This window comes from Eschrichtius robustus, chromosome 9 (genome assembly GCF_028021215.1).
Source record: "Eschrichtius robustus isolate mEscRob2 chromosome 9, mEscRob2.pri, whole genome shotgun sequence".
In the NCBI taxonomy this organism is placed as follows: Eukaryota; Metazoa; Chordata; class Mammalia; order Artiodactyla; family Eschrichtiidae; genus Eschrichtius; species Eschrichtius robustus.
The window spans coordinates 116,613,210-116,634,399 of record NC_090832.1 but is presented as its reverse complement, the minus strand read 5'-3'; the positions used below and the strand labels follow the sequence as shown (position 1 = coordinate 116,634,399).

Here is a 21,190-nt window from a genome sequence, read left to right as displayed (position 1 = left end):
TTATGAATATGTGTTAGTGGTGATTTAGACTTCTAGGGCACTTCATTTTATAGTTTTTTTTTTTTTTTGATTAACGGATTAATGATGAGAGACCTAGTTCAGAAAAGGCTTTCAGTCTTTTAACGCTGATTCTCTATATTTATCTCTTTCTTGTTTCCTGCACTGACTCTGCCTATCCCTGCTGTTCTATTTGACCTCATCCTTTGACATAATGCTAAGAAATCAAGAAAACATTTCCAGCTTTAAAGATCGTTTCTAAATAAGAACACGCAACAGTGGAGGAAGAAAACCTAACTTATGCTGCTTCCTAATTGTTACTGCATTTGTAGTAAAAGCAAGCAAAAATGATGATGATATCCATAAAGACAGACAAACAGCAGATGAAGTAATAATATCATAAAGAACAAACTGGAGGAAAAAATATGTGGAGCTGGAATCAGCAACTCTATGCAACATCAAGATATTTTGCTTACTGATTTTTTTTTTCTTTACTGATTTTACTTTTTAAAATACTGTTTCAGACTCCTTGGGAGTTGAGCCCCGCTGAATCACAGCGACCTTGGACGTTGTCCAGTTGGAAGAACCCTTCTGCAGCTAAACTAAGATATAAAGTGATAAGACGGCATCCAGCACATATGGCTCTATGGTGGGCTGGTGACAAATCAGATTTTGTCACCACCTCATATTTTTGTGTTAGTCCCTGAATATCTGGCTATATAATGAACAACCTCCAATATTTAAAAATGAGGAGGTTTTTCTAGGTTCATATAACAAGCTAAAAACGTTTTATTTAATTTTGAATTTCGAAAAGGTCATTACTTCCAAAAGGATTCTTGACATCAGATTAAAACACGGGTTGTCCTGTAGTGGCTGCTGCCACTTTTGTAGTATTCTAAAAAAAAAGGTTTTTAAATAAACCAGATAATAAATTTAAAATTGCTTCATGAAGTATAAAATTCTATGCATATTTTAATCAAAATTATCAGATGCTAGTCAGTAGTTTATAAACTCCTTATTGCATCCATACAAAATAATATTGAAATATACATTAAATTTTTATTCACTTGAAATTGTGTGGATTTCAGTTTCTGAGAGTTTGAAATCAGTTATTTTTCTCACTAAAGACAGATCAATAAGAAATCTCACATCACATAATTTCTATCATTCACTAAGAAATCGCCATAGGAATATCAACCTCAACTAGTATTTAAGAGTATAACTCTATATCTTAATATTTAAAATACAATATTAAGTGATATTCAAGCAATAAAATGGTTTCACATATCTTGCTTATTTATGTGAATCTGACCACGACAATCGATCATCAAGTGACTTTAATATCAAGTATTTTCATTTTCTTTTTAGATAAAACATTTAATCCAGGTTAACAGACAATATGTTACTAAACTTATATCTTGTGAAAATATCAAGAGGAGAGAGGTTATGATGCAAGACCATCACCTGAAGGATAACCTCTCTCCTATAACCTGGTGCTCACTGGTCCTACCTGCTACCCATAAGGTACTTTTTTACCAGGGGAACTATTGGTTGGTTACTGGTTTTACCTTGGAGTATTGCTCGCGATCAAGTTCTCGACTAGAACCAGACCCTGTTGTCTGCTTAAATCGATGCACTTTCATTTTCATCTGTCTCGTTCGCTCCTCCACTACTAAGCTTGCTGCAAAAACACACAACGGGAGTCTGTTAAAACACCGAAGCGCCTCTGAGGAACCGAATGGTTTAAGATTGCAATGCTTTTGATATGACTTCAATCAAATAAAATTTCGAAATCACACGATTAACAAAAAAAAAGGCAGAAGATACAATGCTAGCAACTGTCGCTCTAAAGGTGAACGTGACTCAAATCACACAGAATGGGGGTCACAAAGGTTAGTAACAAAAGCTAAGGATCCTACGTCTTTATCGGATGTGAAATAATCTCAGTTCCATTCATGAGTGATTAAGTGAAACCGAATTGAATTGTGAAAATATGCTTCCTGTTGAATGAACTGGTTGTTGCTTGTACATATAGATAGAACACATCACACAGAGATACACGTGTTTATTTACATGCATGCACACCATGTGACACCCTCAGCTGCAGGAGTCACCTGAAAACTCTTGTAATGGAAGAGCGCCTGCTTTTCTGAGGCATTCTTATTAAACCCTTCATTTCTACCAGCCGCTTTTCATGAATATTTGCCATTCTTAAAAATGGACTTGCTAAGAGAAAAGATTCGTTTTCTATTTCTGAAGAAAACATAAATGAAATTCATACTTTTTGAAAATGTGATATAGAACTTTAGCTCTTTAATTTAAATTTGTAAATAAACATGTGTATTCCAGTTATGCCTTTATCATCTCCTAAGAAACAGGAGTGATTGTTTATATGGGAAGAATTACAGCCTTCAATAAAGTATGAGCTATTTTAAGTCAGAATCCATCACAAGCAGCTTGGCTTTAAAACCCTGCCTTTAATTTTTACATTCTTACAAATGAAGAGTGAAGAATACACTTGTGTACGTATACCTGCGTTGTGAGACCTACGTTTATGTTTCACAACTTATCTCTTGCCAATCTCTGCAACAAGTGCTACAATTTATTTTTAAGTTGTGAGTGCTGACTTCCTGTCTTACAAGGGGTTTATAAAGACACTTGTTGACACATTTTTTCCATTGCAGTGATTAAACATGGCCTGTGATCCCTGATAAAAGACACTGACACTCATTATAAAAATTCAATAAATATGTAGCTTTTACTGTGTGTTCAAATACAGGCTCATAGCCCAGGAGATAAATACATGCTGTGAAATGTGTGGGTAAATGTTTTAATTGTAATTTTCACACCAAGCTGTTAGATGTTTAGCTTTGTGTAAATTCAGTAAATTAGACGATTATCAATCCCTAATGTCACCGTTATGTGAATGAAGCAATCATGCACACTTGCTTTGAAAATGTTGACTTGAGACCATAAATGATGACTATTATGATTAAAGGATGGTTCAAGAGAGATCTTGAGAAAAGCAGTTCAGAAATGTATTAATTACTTGACAATATATAAGGAGTCATAATAAGTAATATAAAGCAAAATGCTACTCAAGAGAATTAGGAATTGAGACAAGTTATTGAAAAATGTGAGTTGTATTTATAGAAGGCTGTATACCCAATGAGAAAATGTGCATGTGTCTTCTTTCTGCCATCTGCCTGTGACGTGGTACCTCCTGGGTCACGTGATAGAAGCAGATTTAAACGATGTTAGCTTAATCTTCTCAGCAATGATATTAATTTTAAGAAATTTTTGACATTGATTAGCCCATAGCTTTGTGACCTTTACGTTTAGCGTCATGTAATTCTTAGGGGATCAGTTACTTGACACTGAAAAGATTATTTCCCAAGAGGCACTGCCTGAAGCAGCTTGAAGCAGTTCTGGTGATTTAACCTTGCCAGGACAACACCTCATTGCTTTAAATAGAATTACTTAGCTTATGACATGGTTGATTTTAAATCTTTATTTTGCAAAACTCAAAACTGAATCATAAGAACACAGTGGTAGCCTAACTGAAATGAATCCTATTTTTTTTTCCCCCTGGGCTTGGGAAAAAAGCTTATTAAGGAAAGACATGGGGACACAGGATTCCTAGGGAGAGCCTGAGGGACACAGCAGCTGGTGGCCAAGAAGCCATGAAAAAATTAAGCAAGAGGATTCAGATTCTTTTCAAGGCGGTGTGATCAGCAAAGTACCTGTGGGTTACAGCCGCCCCTTAGAGAAGACCACGGTTTTCATCTCCAAGAATTCAGGATGGCTTTCCATCTAATGAACCTGGAAGACTCTCCAGGCAGATTGTTTTGTCAAAAGCTAGATACTTTCAGTCATACTTTGTTTTTATTCTTTTCTAAAACCAACTGCATCCAGACTAGCAATTCTGAAGGCTTTTCTAAAGTTTACAAAGGTAAATGAGATTTCCTTTCTTTCTTACTCGTTTCATTTCTTTTTTTCCCTTTATTAAATGTGGTCTTTTTTTTTTTTTTTCTCTTGGACAAGGCTGCTCTCTGTGTTGCATAGCTCTCAAGAAGACCTGCTGGTGGTGACAGCTGTCATTCTGCTTTCAGAGTAAACTCACTGGGTATTGAAGCAGAGGCAGAACAGACAGGACCAAGGCCAATACCAAAGGAAAATGGCAGCCGTAGCAGGTTTTTCAAAGACTTTAAAAAATACCAACAACAAACTGAATCCCTAAAATGGTTTTATATGACTTCGCTTTGACCTTCCAAAAATGATTAACGTACTATCTTTGTTCCTAAACAAGTGAAATTTGACACCTTCTAATCTGTCAAAGAAAGGAAATCTCCAAATTAATTTTTTTTCAAAATCATGACTAGACCCCTTGACTCGCCAGCAAAAATGTAGTTTGTTATGTCCTCATTGCTTGCTCTCGGATTCCAAGATCAGAAGCAAAATGCAAACAGCTTATCATTGACCTACTCATATCAAAAGCCAGATAATTACATATAATTAACATTTTAAAAAAACATTTCTCATTATTTCCTGATTATGTGTACATTAGTGTGTATTCTAAAATAATTGTTTATACGAGTGATCATGTTTCAGTAAAATTGTTTTTCATAAACATCAATGAAGAGGCTTCAGTGTTAATTTGGCAGTTCTTTAACTTTTCTACAGATTTTGCTTATTTTGCATTTTCTTTTTCAACTGTATATTGTGGAATAAATTGACATCATTTCTGGATTATGGGTGTGTCAATCTAAACAGTAAGAAAAATTTATGAGTTAAAATAGAATATTTATCACAAGTTTGAACCAGAAGACATGATTATTAATGTACATGATTTATAGAGAGAATAATAGATATTTGGTAATGATTAGAAATTAATTGAATCCTTGGAATATGATTATCTGTTAAGTATCTCACTAAAAGTAAAATTAACCACAGCCCAGAGAGCTCAAATATCTTAATTTGAAAAGAATGATTACTGATCATTTAAAATTTTTATATTAACAATTTTAATACCAATAGCAAAATTAAAACATGAAATAAAATATTTTCTAATTCTTCCACAAATCCTAGCATTAAACTCACATTTTAGGAGCATTCTGAATACTGCTAGCATTGGAAACCAACAAAATCATTAAAGTGCCAGTTACTATTCCTTTTTAAAAAGATTTTAAATTCGGGGACTTCTGGGTTTTTTTTTTTTTAATTTCAAACACTGCTACATACTAGAGAGTGAAATAACCCCTCTCATTTTCTATGACAAATATAATTATCATGTAATTTCACTTAGTCTTTTAATGAAAATATAGCTTACATATAGTACAGTTATTTCAGTTATAATTGCCCATAGAGTGATAGTAACATAATTCATTTCTCCTAGCCCCTAGGGTGTAATTAACATTGTAATTTTATACAGAAGCTTTTTTTTAAAAGCTGGAATTTTTCACTATGCTTTCTACAAGCTGACTGATGTGTTTGATGTTGAATAAATTGTGCTTTTTAAAAAGCAAATATTAATTTACCTAAAAGGTATTTATTGAACTTAATATGTTTTCTTTAGATCAACTTTACTCTATATCCACTGTTATTTTTAAACTCTGCTATTTTTATCCAATGAATGTACACATATCAAATATCAGCTCAACATTACAATTAAGAAAGTATAAAACTAGAACTTTTTTTAGAGGTTAAGTTCAAACAATACTTATGAAATAATTTCTTGTCTTCTAAACTCAGAGAGAATAACTGATTGCAGCATGCAAGGTGAGAAAAGTAAATACAATTTAAAAAGTAATTTATTAGAGTTTTCTAATGGAAAGTCTTAGGTATTATTAAAAATAAAGACAGATTAAAATAATTACTTCTCTTTTCATGCCCCATGTTTTGCTATGAATTCTAGTATTGTAGGTGATCTTTGGTGAAACTGAAGAAGCTGAAGTCATTTGCAAATACTGTGTTTGTGTCTATGTGCATTTTTCTAGATCTATCCCTTTCATAAGATTACTAAAGAGGCCTGTGACTTTAAAAAAAAAAAGAAAGCTTAAGAATCATTAATAAATCTTCCCTAACCCACCACTGAAAAATTTCTATAGTACCACCTTTTCCAAAGAGAAATGTGATTTTCTGGGAAACTACTTTGACTTAGCAGACATTCATGACTTGCTTTAAAATATTGTGAATATTATGGTTCTGTGTAATTTGATAATTATAAGTTAAACATTAAATTTTCATAAATGTGGTTTAAATATTCACAAATTTACAATTATTTACAATATATAAATACATATATAAATATATATGCTCTGCTCTTCAAAGTCCTTAAATCTTTCACATTTCTCCTTATGCATCTAGAAATTAACATGAATTTGAAATTTCAAATGCTTGTGTTTATAGGCAAAAATGATAATCCATGTAATATATTGTTTAGACTGTATTTTCAAGTATTCCAGGTGAAACAGTGTAAAAGAGAATAGGAATAATGAAAATTTCTATATTATTAAATATATTGAAGTAAAAAGATTATGAGTATTTTATTTTCTAACAAGGTTAGCTAGTTCATGTGTCAAAGGTGAAACACGGTAACATTTGCACAGGATAACTAAGCTCGTCTAATTAACTACAAAGTGCTATCACACTTTATGATAGATAACGCCTCTGCTTCCTTGCTGTTACTGATACAATGCGAGTTTGGCGACAGTCAAGCCCCGACCTTGGTCCAGTGCGTGTCTCAGAAAGAGCGATGATAAATGACCACACACCTGAAAGCTGTCAGGTAGAATTAAACAGATGCAGGAAGCACTTGCAATATCTCAGTTACTGACAGCAGTGACAAAACCCCTTCTCCGAAGCATCTTATTGTCAAAAATCAGTACTAGCGGGCACTCAAATACAAGAAACAGTAGGAAACGTGAAAATTATAAAGTAATAAAAGATGAAAAAATTTAGCTGACTGAATCTGTAATCATTATAAGCTATACACAGCCTGAAGAGAAAGAAAGATGGTTTTATATTTGAAAATTCAAGACTGCAACGCTAGTCTCTACACACAGCTTTCTCGACTTTAGAGGAATACAAATTGTTAAGATGTGTGAACATTGTCCATACATCTGGAAGCAATGGAGTGAAATGGTCGGAACTCAGGACTGGGAAAGATTCGGCAGAGATGACAACCTTAGCGGCATCAGTATCCGTCACCGTGGCCTTGATCAGTCCTGAAATCTGTCCATTACGGAGTTTTCATTTGTAAAGGGAGGAGAAAGTAACTTAGAGTAACTTCCCGCTGTTGTAGTCTACGACTCTGTATTATTTCATTAGGGTATTGATATTTTTTTCACATTTTCAAAAAATGGAAAACTACAATGACTTACTCTCTTGCTCAATTAACTAATTTCCAGCATTTTTACTTTTTTTGAATTTGCCAATTTACCAAAACCATGGAAGTTAAGGGGAAAAATTTACTGGTTATATTTTGTTATTTTCTATCATTTTTTTTTTTCCAGTTAAAAGATAATGTAGTCCTTTCATGTTCACCCTTATCTTTGGAGTCATTTGAATATAATAAGCAACTTTGATAGAGTACTTACACACCACCTCCTTTCCCCTGGCGTATACAGTATGTATAAATAAAGATTAAATGTTTAAAATATTTTGACTCTACAGAAATGCCAGAAATGGGTCATCTTCCTAGAATAAAATGCATTTCAATTTGCAAGGGTAGAAATGTGCAAAACTGTTGCCCTTGCACCCCTGTATAATTCTCTTAAATGTTAAGGATTATGCTACAGTTACATAAACAATAAAATAAAATATAACATCTATCCAGTATGAGAAACATAAAACACAACAAGTAAGTAACACATTTAGTGAAAAACCACATTGCCTTTAAGGATTTTTAAAGAAAACAGCCTGTGTTTTAGTATAGATAATTGAAATGGAATATTGACGTAGGGGAAATAGGTAATTTGTCTGTATTATCACTCAAATCTCGCTGCAGCCCAAACCCCAGGGCTCTCTCTTGTTTTAGCTGATTTTCACTCAACTACCTAAAACAAAGCTCAGGATTTCCAGACCCTGATCTCACTTTCAGTGTCAAAGTTGCCAAGTCCCAGAGTAACACTGAAAATATTAATCAGATACTGGACAGATAAGGAAGTCAGATGAAAGTCTGTCATTTTACCTTGCCCTTTTGTGTTACACAGAGTTAAACAGCTTTTCATTTTTTAAAATTTTTATTTTTAAAGAGTTTTATGTTTTGTTCTATTTATTATTTTCCTATATCATGTCTTTGAACAAAATGTCTTTTTTTTAAAACAAAACTTTTGCTCATGGTGTTTCTAAACAGAACAGAGGCATTAAAAATTGGCTTTAAAATTTTTCTGTTTAAATCTACATTGTAACATCTCTCTGGTTTTAGGCACATGATTTTTTTCAGTCTCATACCTCTTGCTTTTGGTTTAACTTAACTGATGGCTGGTTTTAGGCACGTGATTTTTAACTGATGGCTGGTTTTAGGCACATGATTTTTTTCAGTCTCATACCTCTTGCTTTTATGTTTGTTTTGATTCACTTTTTAGAATTTTTACTGGAGCATTTACAATGTTGTGTTAGTTTCAAGTGTATAGCAAAGTGAATCAGTTATACGTATATGTATATCCACTTTTGTTTTAGATTCTTTGCAGAAACAGAGTCACAGATGTAGTAAACAGTTTTTAAATGTGTTTCCGTCTTGAAAGGGAGAACTGTCCTTCTTACGAGGCACTGCTTAGGACACACTCAGAACGCAGAGTCGCCCATGGCATGAAGGTTTCTCGGGGAACAACAGACTCGCTCCCTAAGGGGTCGCGTTGTTTACCCCCTGTATCTCTAATACGCTTATCCATCATTTTTCATTATTCCAATTATACTGATGGCAACAGACTCTATCTTGAAAGGCTCAAGGTGGCATAACTACTGAATTCAATGTCTCTTCCCTTCTTTTCTGTAAAAAGTGTTTACAAATTTTAAAGTTTGCAAAAAAAAATGTACGATATTTAGGGGAAATGTACAGCTTTGGAGGAGAAAAATCAAAGAGTCTATTCATGGCTAGACGTCAGCCTTTTCTCAGCAGCCTCTCCTGCACGACCCACAGACCCCAGGGAGGAAGGGGAAACGACGTTTTCCCTCAAGGGGGCATATCTGACAATTTGACCATTGGTTGATTTAAGTGCTAAATACTTTGAAGTTTTAAAAGTCTTTACTACTATTATAAATATTCACATTTGAATCAGCAGAATGGAAAAAAAGGGTCCAAACCAAGAATTTGGAACTGTTTTACATGGGTCGCTTTGCTACGTCCCTAAAGTTTAAAGGGAAGGCTAGAATGACGACCATAGTTATGGGTTTGTGACAAAAAGAGCAATGGATCAATTAGACACTTTTACTAATGGAGCTCTAAATATTTATGAATAAACATTCATGAATATTCATAATAAGTGTCCAGGAAAAGCAAAGCCCTAGAAGGTTAAGGAACTTGAAATCTTAATACACAGTGACAACAAATGAATCACCTGGGTAATATGCACCTACTCAATATGCATCTAAGAAAAATGTGAATAAAGTTGAAATACTTTTCTACTTAATGACAGTTAAAATAATGCTGCCTGTAAAGAATATACAAACTAGTTTACTTATTTTGGCAAAAGTCAAGTTACATAATATTTTCCTATAATGTGTTTCATAACCATAGTATACTACTAAGTGTGCAACTACTTAAACAATAAATAATGTAACAGAAAATTATTAAAATGATTTTTACTTTTAAATATGAATTACACCTAATTAAGATTCATGCTAATAGTTCCATAAAAATTACATTTTGCATGACTAAACATTCAAACTGCTCTTGTCAATATTTCAAAAAGAAGATATAGGTACTTTATTTGAGCATTTTTAAAATAGAAACTTAAAAAATCAGTTGACTAGAGATAATTCTTAAATGGCCTGGTTGCAATAATTATTATATATTTTATTAGTGAAACAGGAAAACAAAACGCAACAGATGCTATTTGCTCTTTATTCCTGTTTAAACCATTTAGTCACTTGAACTCTGCCTTTCATTCTGTGTGTGTAAATTACACATTTTTTATGATAAAGGGAATTCATATTTGTAGAAAAGGCAGTATAATGTGTTTTGTTATGATTCCAAATTGCTTCCAAAAGGCAAAAAGTTAATGCACTTAAGAAATACTATCTTAAAGGCATATAAATTAGAAATTTATTATGATAATAACATTTTTTCTCACCTTGAAGTCATTTAATTTCTGGTTCTGTTTTGATCTTCTTATATCATTATTTCGATGCCCCCAAACTACATTCATGGGCTCTTTAAAACTGTCCAAGAAATGTAGCAGAGAGGGAGAAATTGGCTTACTTTTAGAATGAATGATTTAAAATATGCCTATAAAACAGTCTGTGAATCCTAAAAAGATAGGGTCTATTAGTTTCCAACATAAAGGGGGAGGTAAAAGGTAAATAACCTGCTAGGAACATTTCTATTTCCTCCGTTAACTTTTCAGCCCAAAATTTGTGTTATCTTTGCCCAAATACACTGGCTTCCTGTTCTCAAGCCGCAAGCTTCATCTGAAGAGCAAGCCAGGGATTGGAAGATTTAGATGCGCGGCCCAAAATCAGGTCACCGGGGGAGGTATGGCCCCTAAGTGGGCCTCCCGGTGCTGTGAGTGGTAGATGTGACAGTGACACGAGGCAGTGGACAGAACATGGGCCATGGGGTCACTGTCTAGCTCTGTCCTACAGCAGCTTTGCTACTGTGGGCAACCTCGTAACCCCTGTGCCCTCTTTCTATAAAAGGAGTCATCACGCCTTCCTTCGGGCTGTGCCCAGGTTATTACCGTAATTACGTGGTATCGACGCACAGTGGGTGCTCGGTCAATGCCGAATGTGGGAGAGGCTACCTGTCACGGTGGTTCAGAACGAGGTCTCTGGAGCGAGGCTCGAGCCCAGTTCCCTGTCCTACCACTTCCCAAATGAAGACTGACACAGGGCCAGGTTTTGCATCTCTCTAAGCTTCAGCTTCCTCAGTTGGCAAATGAGGATACGAATAGTTATGTCTCAGGTTGCTGCACAAATATGAGATGAATACATGACACGCTCAGTCAAGTCACTGACATAGAGGAAGTGCCCTATACATTCTATCTGCCATTAAAAATGTTCATGGTATCTTATACCTCTCTGGAAGTGCTTTGCAAAATATGCTGTACAATTATATAGTGGTTCCCAACAGTTAGGGCGACCAACCTTCCCAGTTCGCCCAGAGCTGTCCTGGTTTTAACACTGAAAATCTTGCATCTTGTGAAACCTCTTAATCCTCAACGAACTGGGAACGTCTTACAAGTTCGTCTTCTATTCATCAAAAACCAACTCTCCCTAGGGGTCGGTGGCCTGTGTCGTTAGCTCAGCATGGCTGGGCCAGGCCCCATCACCCAGGGAGCACTCAAGATAACTCACTTCTCCAATATGAGCGACCCCAGAAAAGATCAGCTCACAGCAGCAGGGTTTCTATGCAAAACAAAACGTTATCTTTCCTATGGGGCAGATGAGTCTAAAATTTGACTCTAAAGAAATCTCTTGAATTTGCTCTGTCTTTTCCTGGCTTCCCAAGCTTTTCATGCTAAGCTGTGCTCCCTTAAATCCCGGGGTGGGGGGGTACAGCATCCTGGGCTGCTCTCCGCCTTCCCGGCGGCATTTGGGGATGAGCCTCTTTGGTGGTTTTCAGCCCTGGGGTACATCCCGTGAAGCTTATCCACACCCTGTGTCCAAGGCAGACTTGGTACAGTGATGACATATCTCAGCCAGGACACAGTGACCTTGTAAAACGCAACGACCTGATGTGCTGTGTAGTATGGCTGTAAAGGGGCACACTTCATACACCTGAGGTTCTACAACCCATGAATTTTGTTTTGTTTTGATTAGCAAATTATAGCTTTTGGCTAGTAATAATATAGAAGGAAGAGCCCTCCAGATGAAGAATTATTACATTTTTCTTCCTTTTGGCTAAATGAATGAGGTCATGACCCATCTTCAACAAAAAATTTAATGCTTTTAGCAAACTAAATTTTATCTTGCAAATCTAAATAAATTCTTCTGAATATAAGTGCCAATGTATTGGCCATTTTTGTACTACTGAACCTAAATTTGTGTTTCTGATACCTGAATTAAAAATGCAAGATAGCCAGAAATCTATGTAAAACCTAGGGACCAAAGCATCTTGATCTCACTGAATAACATTTTATTTTTATTAATGTCTATTTATTGCCTAGTATGTCAGACACTTTGCCAGAATATGTGTTATGTTCCAGAATATGTATTATGTGCCAGAATATAAATATATTTTTATAAATTCAAACTGATATAAGTAATTGAATATCATCTCCCATTTTCAATCTATGACACTAAGAGATGTAACACATACCTCAATCCACTCGGAGTTAGGGGTATATGTTTGGGATTTGTGCCAATTAAAATAGGATGCACTAAAGTATACAGGAAGGAGGTCCAAAGTAAGAGACCTGGGCTTGCAGTCTAGGTCACATCACCAGTGTGAATGCGTTAAGTCTCTTAATCTCTCTCAATCTGAGTTTTATCTTTCATAAAATAAGGATGATGGTCCTCTCAGGACTAACTTTGAGGGTTACTATGGACAACAAATTAATTCAATCACGAATCTATAAATATTGAGTAAATACTTTTATTAAATTATGCAGCATTATATAACTTTTTAATATTGTTAATATTATTTCATTAAGCTGAAAACTCATATTCAAATATTTAATTATCAAGCCAACAGTAACACCAAATAGGGTGGCCCAAGACAGTAGGAGGAGGTCTGCATCTACGTGGGACTCAAGTCCAAAAGACCAAACAGCAAATGTGATCCAAAGGACCACAAGGCAGGTCAGCAAGGTGCCGACACAGCAGGCTGAACGGTTTCCCTCCTGTGTCCCTCAGGAAGAAAGAACTGATGGGTATTCTAACCCTTCTGAGGCCAAGAGGAGTAGTGTCCTGGCAGCTACTTCCCAGACGCATGACTGCAGCGGGCCAAATATGCCATAAGGTTACTGCTATTTAGAAGGAAAACCCAGGGATTTTCTACTCCTTTGCACCACAGAAGGTAAGACTTAAACCCTTTATCTATGAGAGCAGGGGAATGCAAATAAACAAAAACATATTATAAATATGCTATTCTTTTCCAAAGAGAATCGTTTTCTAGTTGTCAGTGTGGATAAATACATTTTGAAGCAAAAATACTCTTAATTTTAATCTTCTCCTCTTTGATGTGAGCTGCTCACAATACAAAACGGTTAATACCAAATGCCCTACCAAATCACTGCACGGAAAAAGCTATCTGTTAAATAGTTTGGCTCATTATTTCAATAAATACAGTTATATAACTCATATACTATGAGAGAAAAGGAACAATATTAAATTGTTAAAAAAGTTACATTAATATTTACCTTTTGTGGATGAGTTATATTTTTCTTGTTCTTCAATGAATTAAATGCACATAATGATGGAAACAAAAGAAAGAAATCAGCAAATTTATAGTTAGACATGGAAATATGAATCAACACAATGGCATGAATAATAAAAATACATAACATATAATGTGACATGGTAAATTGCAATGAGAAACCATGAGGAAATCTCAAATATGGTACTAAAATCAATCAAAGAAAGAATGAATGCAACAATTTAAAGATTTTAAATAAAAACAGAAACATTGGGAAATTATGGCATTTGAAAAGTATATTTTGTGTTATTTTTTTCTTGCCTTTGAAGAATTGCAAAGTATTACAGCATTCACTTTACTAAGACATTTTAACCCTAATCCATTGTGACTTTTTATTGTAAATGTACTTAAAAGCATATTTAACATTCATAACTAACATTTTCATTTCAAAAATGATAGCATTTCAGATAATTTGAAAAAACATATAATAAATAAAAAATAAATTCCATTTTTTGCTAGATAGTAGGCATTTTCTTTTCACTGTGGAAAATATTCTGGAACATTTTCCACCTGGAAAAAAATATATTTTAATTTAAGTAATCCTTTCTTCCTTCTCAAATTACTGTAATTATATTAAAATATCTCGAAGTGAAACTGTTCTTGGCAGACTGTATTTCTCAGACATTTCTTAAGCCTTTCTCTGTCTCCTTGTTGGTGCACCATTTACTGAGAAATAATGGCCTATCTAGATATTTTGAAGGGGAGTGCCATTAGTTCTAGGTAGCAGAATTAATAACAGAACACATAAAACATAACTGGCACATCAAGTGTTAGTTTATAGTTTATGAATGATCTTTAAATATGTCTTCTTAAAAAAGACAACTAGGTTGCACACACACAAAAAAATCACTTGGTTGGTTTCAGAAAACCATACATTTTTATGCAACCAATTATGTTGCTTTCAGTCTCACTCGACCTGAGGGCTACATTGTAATACAACATTGGAACACAGCCAGAGGAATTTCCTGCAAGTCTTGGCTCTCAATTCTCACATACCATTTGAGTTACCTAAATTTTAAGGCTACTTTTTAGCGGCTTTATCTCAAAATCTCCATTGTAATCACACCTCTTCTTTTTCCCTAACTATACCTCAACATAAACAGATTCCATATAGCAAATAGGCTAGCATTACTAATTTTTAAAAGAAACTTTAAAATACTTTTTCAAAAATTAAGTAAACGTATCTTTTCAAATTATATGTTAGCTTTTAAAATAATATATATTGTTTTATCGTACAAGGAGAGAGTAGTAAAATTGTATTACAAGAAAAAAAAAAAAACAACAACAAGAAGCATCCAAACAATCTACGGATCCTAAACAAAATAATGTAGATAATTGTAACCAGAAACTGTGTATGAATAAAATTATTTTATAAGTTCATCAGGAAGTTGTATCACTATTCAGGAATCTAAGCCATTTGAAATATTTGCTCCTTACCAACTGCTTATCAACTCAGTTATCTTTTTTAAAAAAACAAAATTACCCTTTGTTAAAAATTAAAAAAACCCCACAAGTATACATAAAAGAAAACTGGAAAGTAGTCAAGTGCGGTAGAACTTTCATTGATTGCAAATAAACTGCATTCTGCATCAGTCTTCATGGCAGATAGAAGTAAATTTTAACATATAATATGGAAAGAAAAACATTCCACGATTCCACAGCCCTAAGAACATCAATGAAATCCATCTCAAATGGATTTAGACAGCTAAATTCTGTCTAACCCATGAATCAAATTAGAGGTTTACCTTTAAAAACATATTCTAGGACACACAAAGATGTCATGTAAACTGTTCAGCTTGAAATAGATCCATAATAAGACGAAGGAGGACAGTATCATCATTTACCAAACATCCCAAAGCACATAGTAATATCATACAGTAAACCAGATCCATTTTAATTATAGAAGAATACATAGTTACAATAATACATGTTTGTTGTCATATTTTTTAAAGGTTGTATCTATATGACTCTTAAGATGATAAACTTCAGGAACCTCAAGTAGCAAGTGTTTAGGAATGTATTTGTGATATTAACTATCAAAATAACTCCACCAATTTCATCCTCAGTCACTCCTTTCTTCCCACCTCAATTCAATCTTTACAAATTGGTGATTTCTCTGAAAGACAACTGTGAATACGAATATCATAAACAGTAATGTTGACTGATATCAACAACAGAACATGAGCTTTTATAAAAACCAAAGTCCAGCATACAATCCATCTGACTTTGTAGAAGCAATTCTTATTTCTACAGAATAATAAAACTATAATCTCACTATATGAGCGTTATATGCAGTACCGTTATATACTTTTGAACCAGAAGTGTTTTAGCAACTGGAGGAAATGCAAAGAATTTTAGAAACAAATGACTTTTTGGATATCAATCTTTAGCACACTATGGCCAGTAACACTGAGTTTGTAGCTGAACACTAGAACCTGTAGTTCTTTTAGTTGTGCAACAGGAGTTCATGAATGGATAATTTAAATAAACACCATATTTTAAAAAATAAATTTTAAAACAATTTCATCTAGGCTACTGCTAATTACAGTCTTAATAACATTAATTATGAATTATCTTCTCAAAATGTTCCCAGATAAGAGAAAGTTTGTTAAACACATGAACTGAGAATTCCAAAGAATTAATTGTTATTTCAGAAAAGAAAGTCAGAGTTTCACATAGTCTCATATTTTCCTGATTAACTAAATGAATACCCTTATAATGACCCTGAATACTAAAGTATGATATATCAACAGGATGTATGATTTTAAAAAGTAATACAAATCCAGAATTTATTGTAGCAGCATTTTTGGGTCAATATGCTGATACTTCTGAAATCTACACTAATTTTTCTATAACCAAGTACTCTGTGTACAGACTCTGCCTGATCAGTTTTTGAAACAATGTATTTGTCTTCTTAGACCACTAACACTTCGGTGATACATTCAGTAAAGCTCTTTGAGTGAGTAAAACACATACCCAGCACCCTCAGTACAGAAGGAAATATACAAGTTTTACATCAGAAACAACCAACACTGTTGAGAAAAATATGCAAAATGTTAACCTTTCAGTTGTTTCATAGGGATGAAGAGTTTCAATACATGTTTTAAATAGAAGTCCACTGCGTTCATATTACAACCCCAAATTAAACAGTATTTCAGTAAACTGCTTAACAAATCTCTGGTAATAAATTATGTGATAACATTTACCGATAACAAATCATTTCACTTACTGAGAAATGGGATAGCACCTTGGGTCACATGAAGAAAACATTGACTCTTTTAACCTGGTATTTAAATCCTCTTAGGCCAGGTAGCTTAGTGAATTTAATTTCCACTAGAACCTGCCCACCCCCCAACATCTCTCTTTTCTAGGAAGATAAAACACAATGTGTACATGCTTAAAATAAGGGAAACTTAAGTGATGTTAACCGTTAAAAAACACTAAAATGTGTGTTCTAAGTCAGTTTTTCACCATCAAACTTCTATAAAAAATACAAGGTATTGCAGGTAAATTAAAATTAAAAAAAAAAACACTAGCAAAGCCTTCAATACGATTGCCTCATTTAAAAATATTTTTAACACAAGGTTAAAAACGTCTTCCTTTGACACATAAAATACCACATTGTACTGAGGTCTTTGAAGTTTTATTTTCTTCCTTTGCACCTTTGGAAAAGATATCTCTAGGGCTCAATCTGTTCTTTTAATTGACCATCTAAAATGCATGCATTCACTCACTCAGCAAAAACAGCATATAGGCCACGCACTGTTATAACTTGGTGCTGGGAGTAAAACTCTAAGACACTTGACGTCTTAGGATTCATCACACCACGCATCATGAAAATACTATTCTTTCAATAGAAGGCGTATAAAAGGGAAGTGGCTCTGAAATCCGAGATTTTGTCAGTGCTCTCTCTATGGATACCTTGTTCTGCACTGCCGCTCCTCACTGGCGCTTGTGGGAGCTGCCTGCCCCGAGGGCTGCCAAAGGCTGTGTCTGCGGGCGGGGACTGCGTCGGGCTGGCCTGCCGGTGCACTCTGCGGGGAGAAAAAGCAGGGCAAACGAAACGATGAAATCCCAAAGGGCCTGACGAGAATCTCTTCCTTCCTACCGTTCCTCTTAAAACAGACGTAAAACCCCTAACTGGGCCTTTGGAAGCAAAATCAAGTACTTTTTATGATGTGTGTAAAAGGAATATTACCAAAAGGGGCTACAAGAGACAGGGAAATGTCTGCCACGTGGAGTTCTGCAGAATGAATTCCTGAACTGGGCAGAATGGAACGTACTTCTTTTCATTAACTCTCTGTGAAGCTGTGACTTTCTGTTAAGTTATCCATGTTTGGTAGTGCTGGACCTAGTCTATCTACTCACAGCCTATGAATCTTAACCACATGGGTAAATTATTTAAGAAAGGCTGTTGCCTATATTGCTACGATTAAATCCATATAAGTGATAAGAATAGTTCTGGCTGCAGACTTTTATAAATTACCATTCCCTCGCACTTTATGTTTAAATAGGAAAAATCTGAAAAGATATTTATGAAAAATAACCTTGGGCACATGCTATGAACTATCTTGGTGAAAAGATCAAAATTACAAATACAAATTTAAGAAGCGTGAAGATACATCACTATTGTACAGAAGTAAGCTGACCTCCATCTGCTGGCATTCAAACTTTTTTTTTTAACTGAAGAACTTTAAAACACTCAGCTTTTACTGAACAAAGATGAAAGTTTTCAATTTTTTTTCTAAGTCCTCTTACACTTTTTAAAGCAAGTACACACTTAATTCCAGGTAATTTCTTATACAGAATTTCACATAATTAAAAAAAAATATATATATATATATATATATGAATATGCCACAAACAGATGGAAGGACATAACACAGGCAGATTTAATTTTCGATGATGGCTAGTTGGCAGGAAGGAAAGAAGAGAATACCACCAGCACAGTGAAGGTAGATGCAGGTAAGGGAGGGTGTGGAGAGGTTAAGTGTCACAAAGAAAGGATTAAGAACTATGGTGTCGTAATGAGTGACAGTGTCAAGAGCTCAGGAAGGTACAACACCACACCGAGACCCAGAGGCAGACACGGAACAGCGACCTTGTCAGGAGCGGAGAAGGCGGCGCCGACCCTCCGGGGGCAACGTGGTGCATAGAACACAGTGTTCTGACACTAGGGTGCTCACTCGAGCGGGAGCGAGCGGGATGTTTTCCCCTAAGGACTAGCTGATCAGTCGCTCTCGGGGCTGCGTATCCCCTTCTAGAAAGACATGGTGGGAGAACCCTAAAACATTAGGGTCAGAAAACATCTTCAGTCAGCAGGTCACATCCACTTTGATACCAGCACATCTGTCCAAGGAAAACCTGGTTACTCGTACAAGACAGTGATTTTAAAACCCCGGAGCAAACCCATCACACAGTTACTGAAATGGACCTCACATCAAACTGATGCGTTATCGCGCACGTGCACGCCTGGTGGTTCTGAGCGGGCCTGTCTGGACACCTCCAGTGTAACAAGCCTCTCAGGTCCCACAGGGGCAAAGACTTCTGTCTCTTGTTTCTTACCGAGCTGTATCTCTGGTGCCTAGAACACAGCAGCACAGAGAACAAGGGCTCAGTAGAGAGATCTGGATTTGAATGAGTGAACTCAATCAGGACAGTGAACTCAGGGACGCTTCAAGCACTTGCCTTCCAGAAGAAGCAATGCACTGGTGAGCTCTGTGTGTACTTTTACAATGTTCATAATTTACCTCTGCAACAGGGAGGTCCATACCAAATAGGTAGCAAAGGGAAGCTGTCTTCTAAGGTTGATTTAAGTAGACCAACAAATTAAAATGATGAAGTAAGATGGGGAATGCTTCATTTTTGAACTGACTAAATGCAGATGGCTGATATATGGATAAAAATATGTCCTCTGATGTATAAAAGTAGCTGAAAAGATATTTGTCCATACATTGACAGCTATCTTAATATAGTGTTCAAAATTATTATGAAGCCAATTTCCGAATTAAGGACCAAGAATTAAAAACTGATTTTTACATGTGACTATATATATGTATGCATATATATATATGCTTGTTTAAAGCAGACATGTTTTTGCTTTTTTCATCATTTTCAGTATGTATTTTAAATAAAATGCACATTTAAAATACCTAATCTGTATTACTTTTCATAACGACAGAAGCCAAGAAATAACACTTCATCCTTTTGAAAACAATGCTATAAAATTCGATTAAGTAATTTAAAGTGTGTGAGAGTCAAGAATCCATATCGATCACAGGAAGTACATTAATTATTGAGTGATTTATTCAACTCGTATACAGATTGACAATTTTTCTCAAGTAGAATGATTTTCACAGGTATAATTATTCCGATTCAGGATATCTCCTCTATTTCCAAACAATAAAATGGGAAAATGTCATATTTTAGAGCATAAAAAGGTACAGCTTAGGTCTTTAATGTGTGCATTTTATCTTCTTGAGCTCTGGATTAATGCTTTATCAGCCCCTAAGGCAGATCCCGAAACCTGGAAGGTCAGTTCGATTTCAAAATTAATAGAAGAAAGGACTGACAACATATTAAAACTGTTCATTCCTTCCGGATTGCCTTCTCACATGAACTCAGCTCTACAGAATTAATTTATATGGGAAGGACCAAGGTGTGATCAAGTCCTTTCCAACGATAAATAATGAGTTTCTATCTTTTACTCTTTAAAAGCCATTATCATGAGAATAAACTTCAGCACTCCTTGTACAAAATGCACTCGAAAATACTTGCTTTGAAAGTTGGATAGTACAGTTTTTACCCTAGTCCTGAGAAAATTCATGGATCTTGCAACTTCACTAAAATCTTGCTTCATTTCTTAACGCAATTCATAAGCACTAAAAGGACTTCTTAATTGCAACTTGAAATGTGAATACTTTAGGGGGGCCTTATGTGACCCCAAACTAAATGGCACAAATATAAAAAGCAATTTCAAGGGCAAATTAGTGGCTTTCTAGATGAATGTTACACAGATCTTCCCAAGCCATGAGCTTGCAGGGCCCGAGAACAGTGTGTCCTGTTGGGGGTTAATCATTTCGCCCCAGGGCTGTTTCTCCTTTGACACGAACTTAAAAGTCCCTCAATAACAAAACAGTTTCTGCTACCAGCCAAACTAAGACCAATATGAAAGCGTGGACCCAAGGGGAGGCAAAGAAACCACTCTGTCTGAGGAAAACCGAGGAGGGTGGCAGCAGGGCTGGATCACAGGAGGGGAAACGGAGGAGAGTGAAAATGCAGAGGCTGGAGAGAGACGAGCAAGGTTTTGGAGAAAGAGAAGGTGGAAGCAAGTAGAGTTCGTTTCAGACAAGAGGAAAGGAGAAATGTTGAGGTCCAGGAGTGAAACGTGAGGGAATCCAGGCTTTTCGATGAAATGGCATGTGCTAAGGATGTAAGGGTGTCGGAGGGAAAGAGATCAAAAACCAGCACGTTAGGGAGTGGAACGGGGAGTGAGTGAGAGAGAAGGAGAATGACGGTAACAGCTATGCTCACTGGGCATCCACATGTCGCCATCTACACACGCCAGCCACTAGTGTGTATGTGCGTGTATAGACGTGTGTGTGTATGCATGCA

General features: G+C 35.4%; 1 protein-coding gene across 11 annotated transcripts in view; it reads right to left on the bottom strand.

Moving 5' to 3' along the window:
• RIMS1 (regulating synaptic membrane exocytosis 1) overlaps window positions 1-21,190 on the bottom strand; it is a 467,913-nt gene that overhangs the window by 96,877 nt on the left and 349,846 nt on the right. For 10 of the 11 annotated variants that reach the window (XM_068551589.1, XM_068551595.1, XM_068551597.1 and 7 more), the window contains one exon: window positions 17,498-17,610. In XM_068551589.1, coding sequence (XP_068407690.1) covers window positions 17,498-17,610 — 113 coding nt within the window. Of the gene's footprint in view, window positions 1-1,565; window positions 1,679-13,520; window positions 13,551-17,497; window positions 17,611-21,190 lie in introns of all 11 variants that reach the window. The other variant, XM_068551600.1, reaches the window with a different exon arrangement.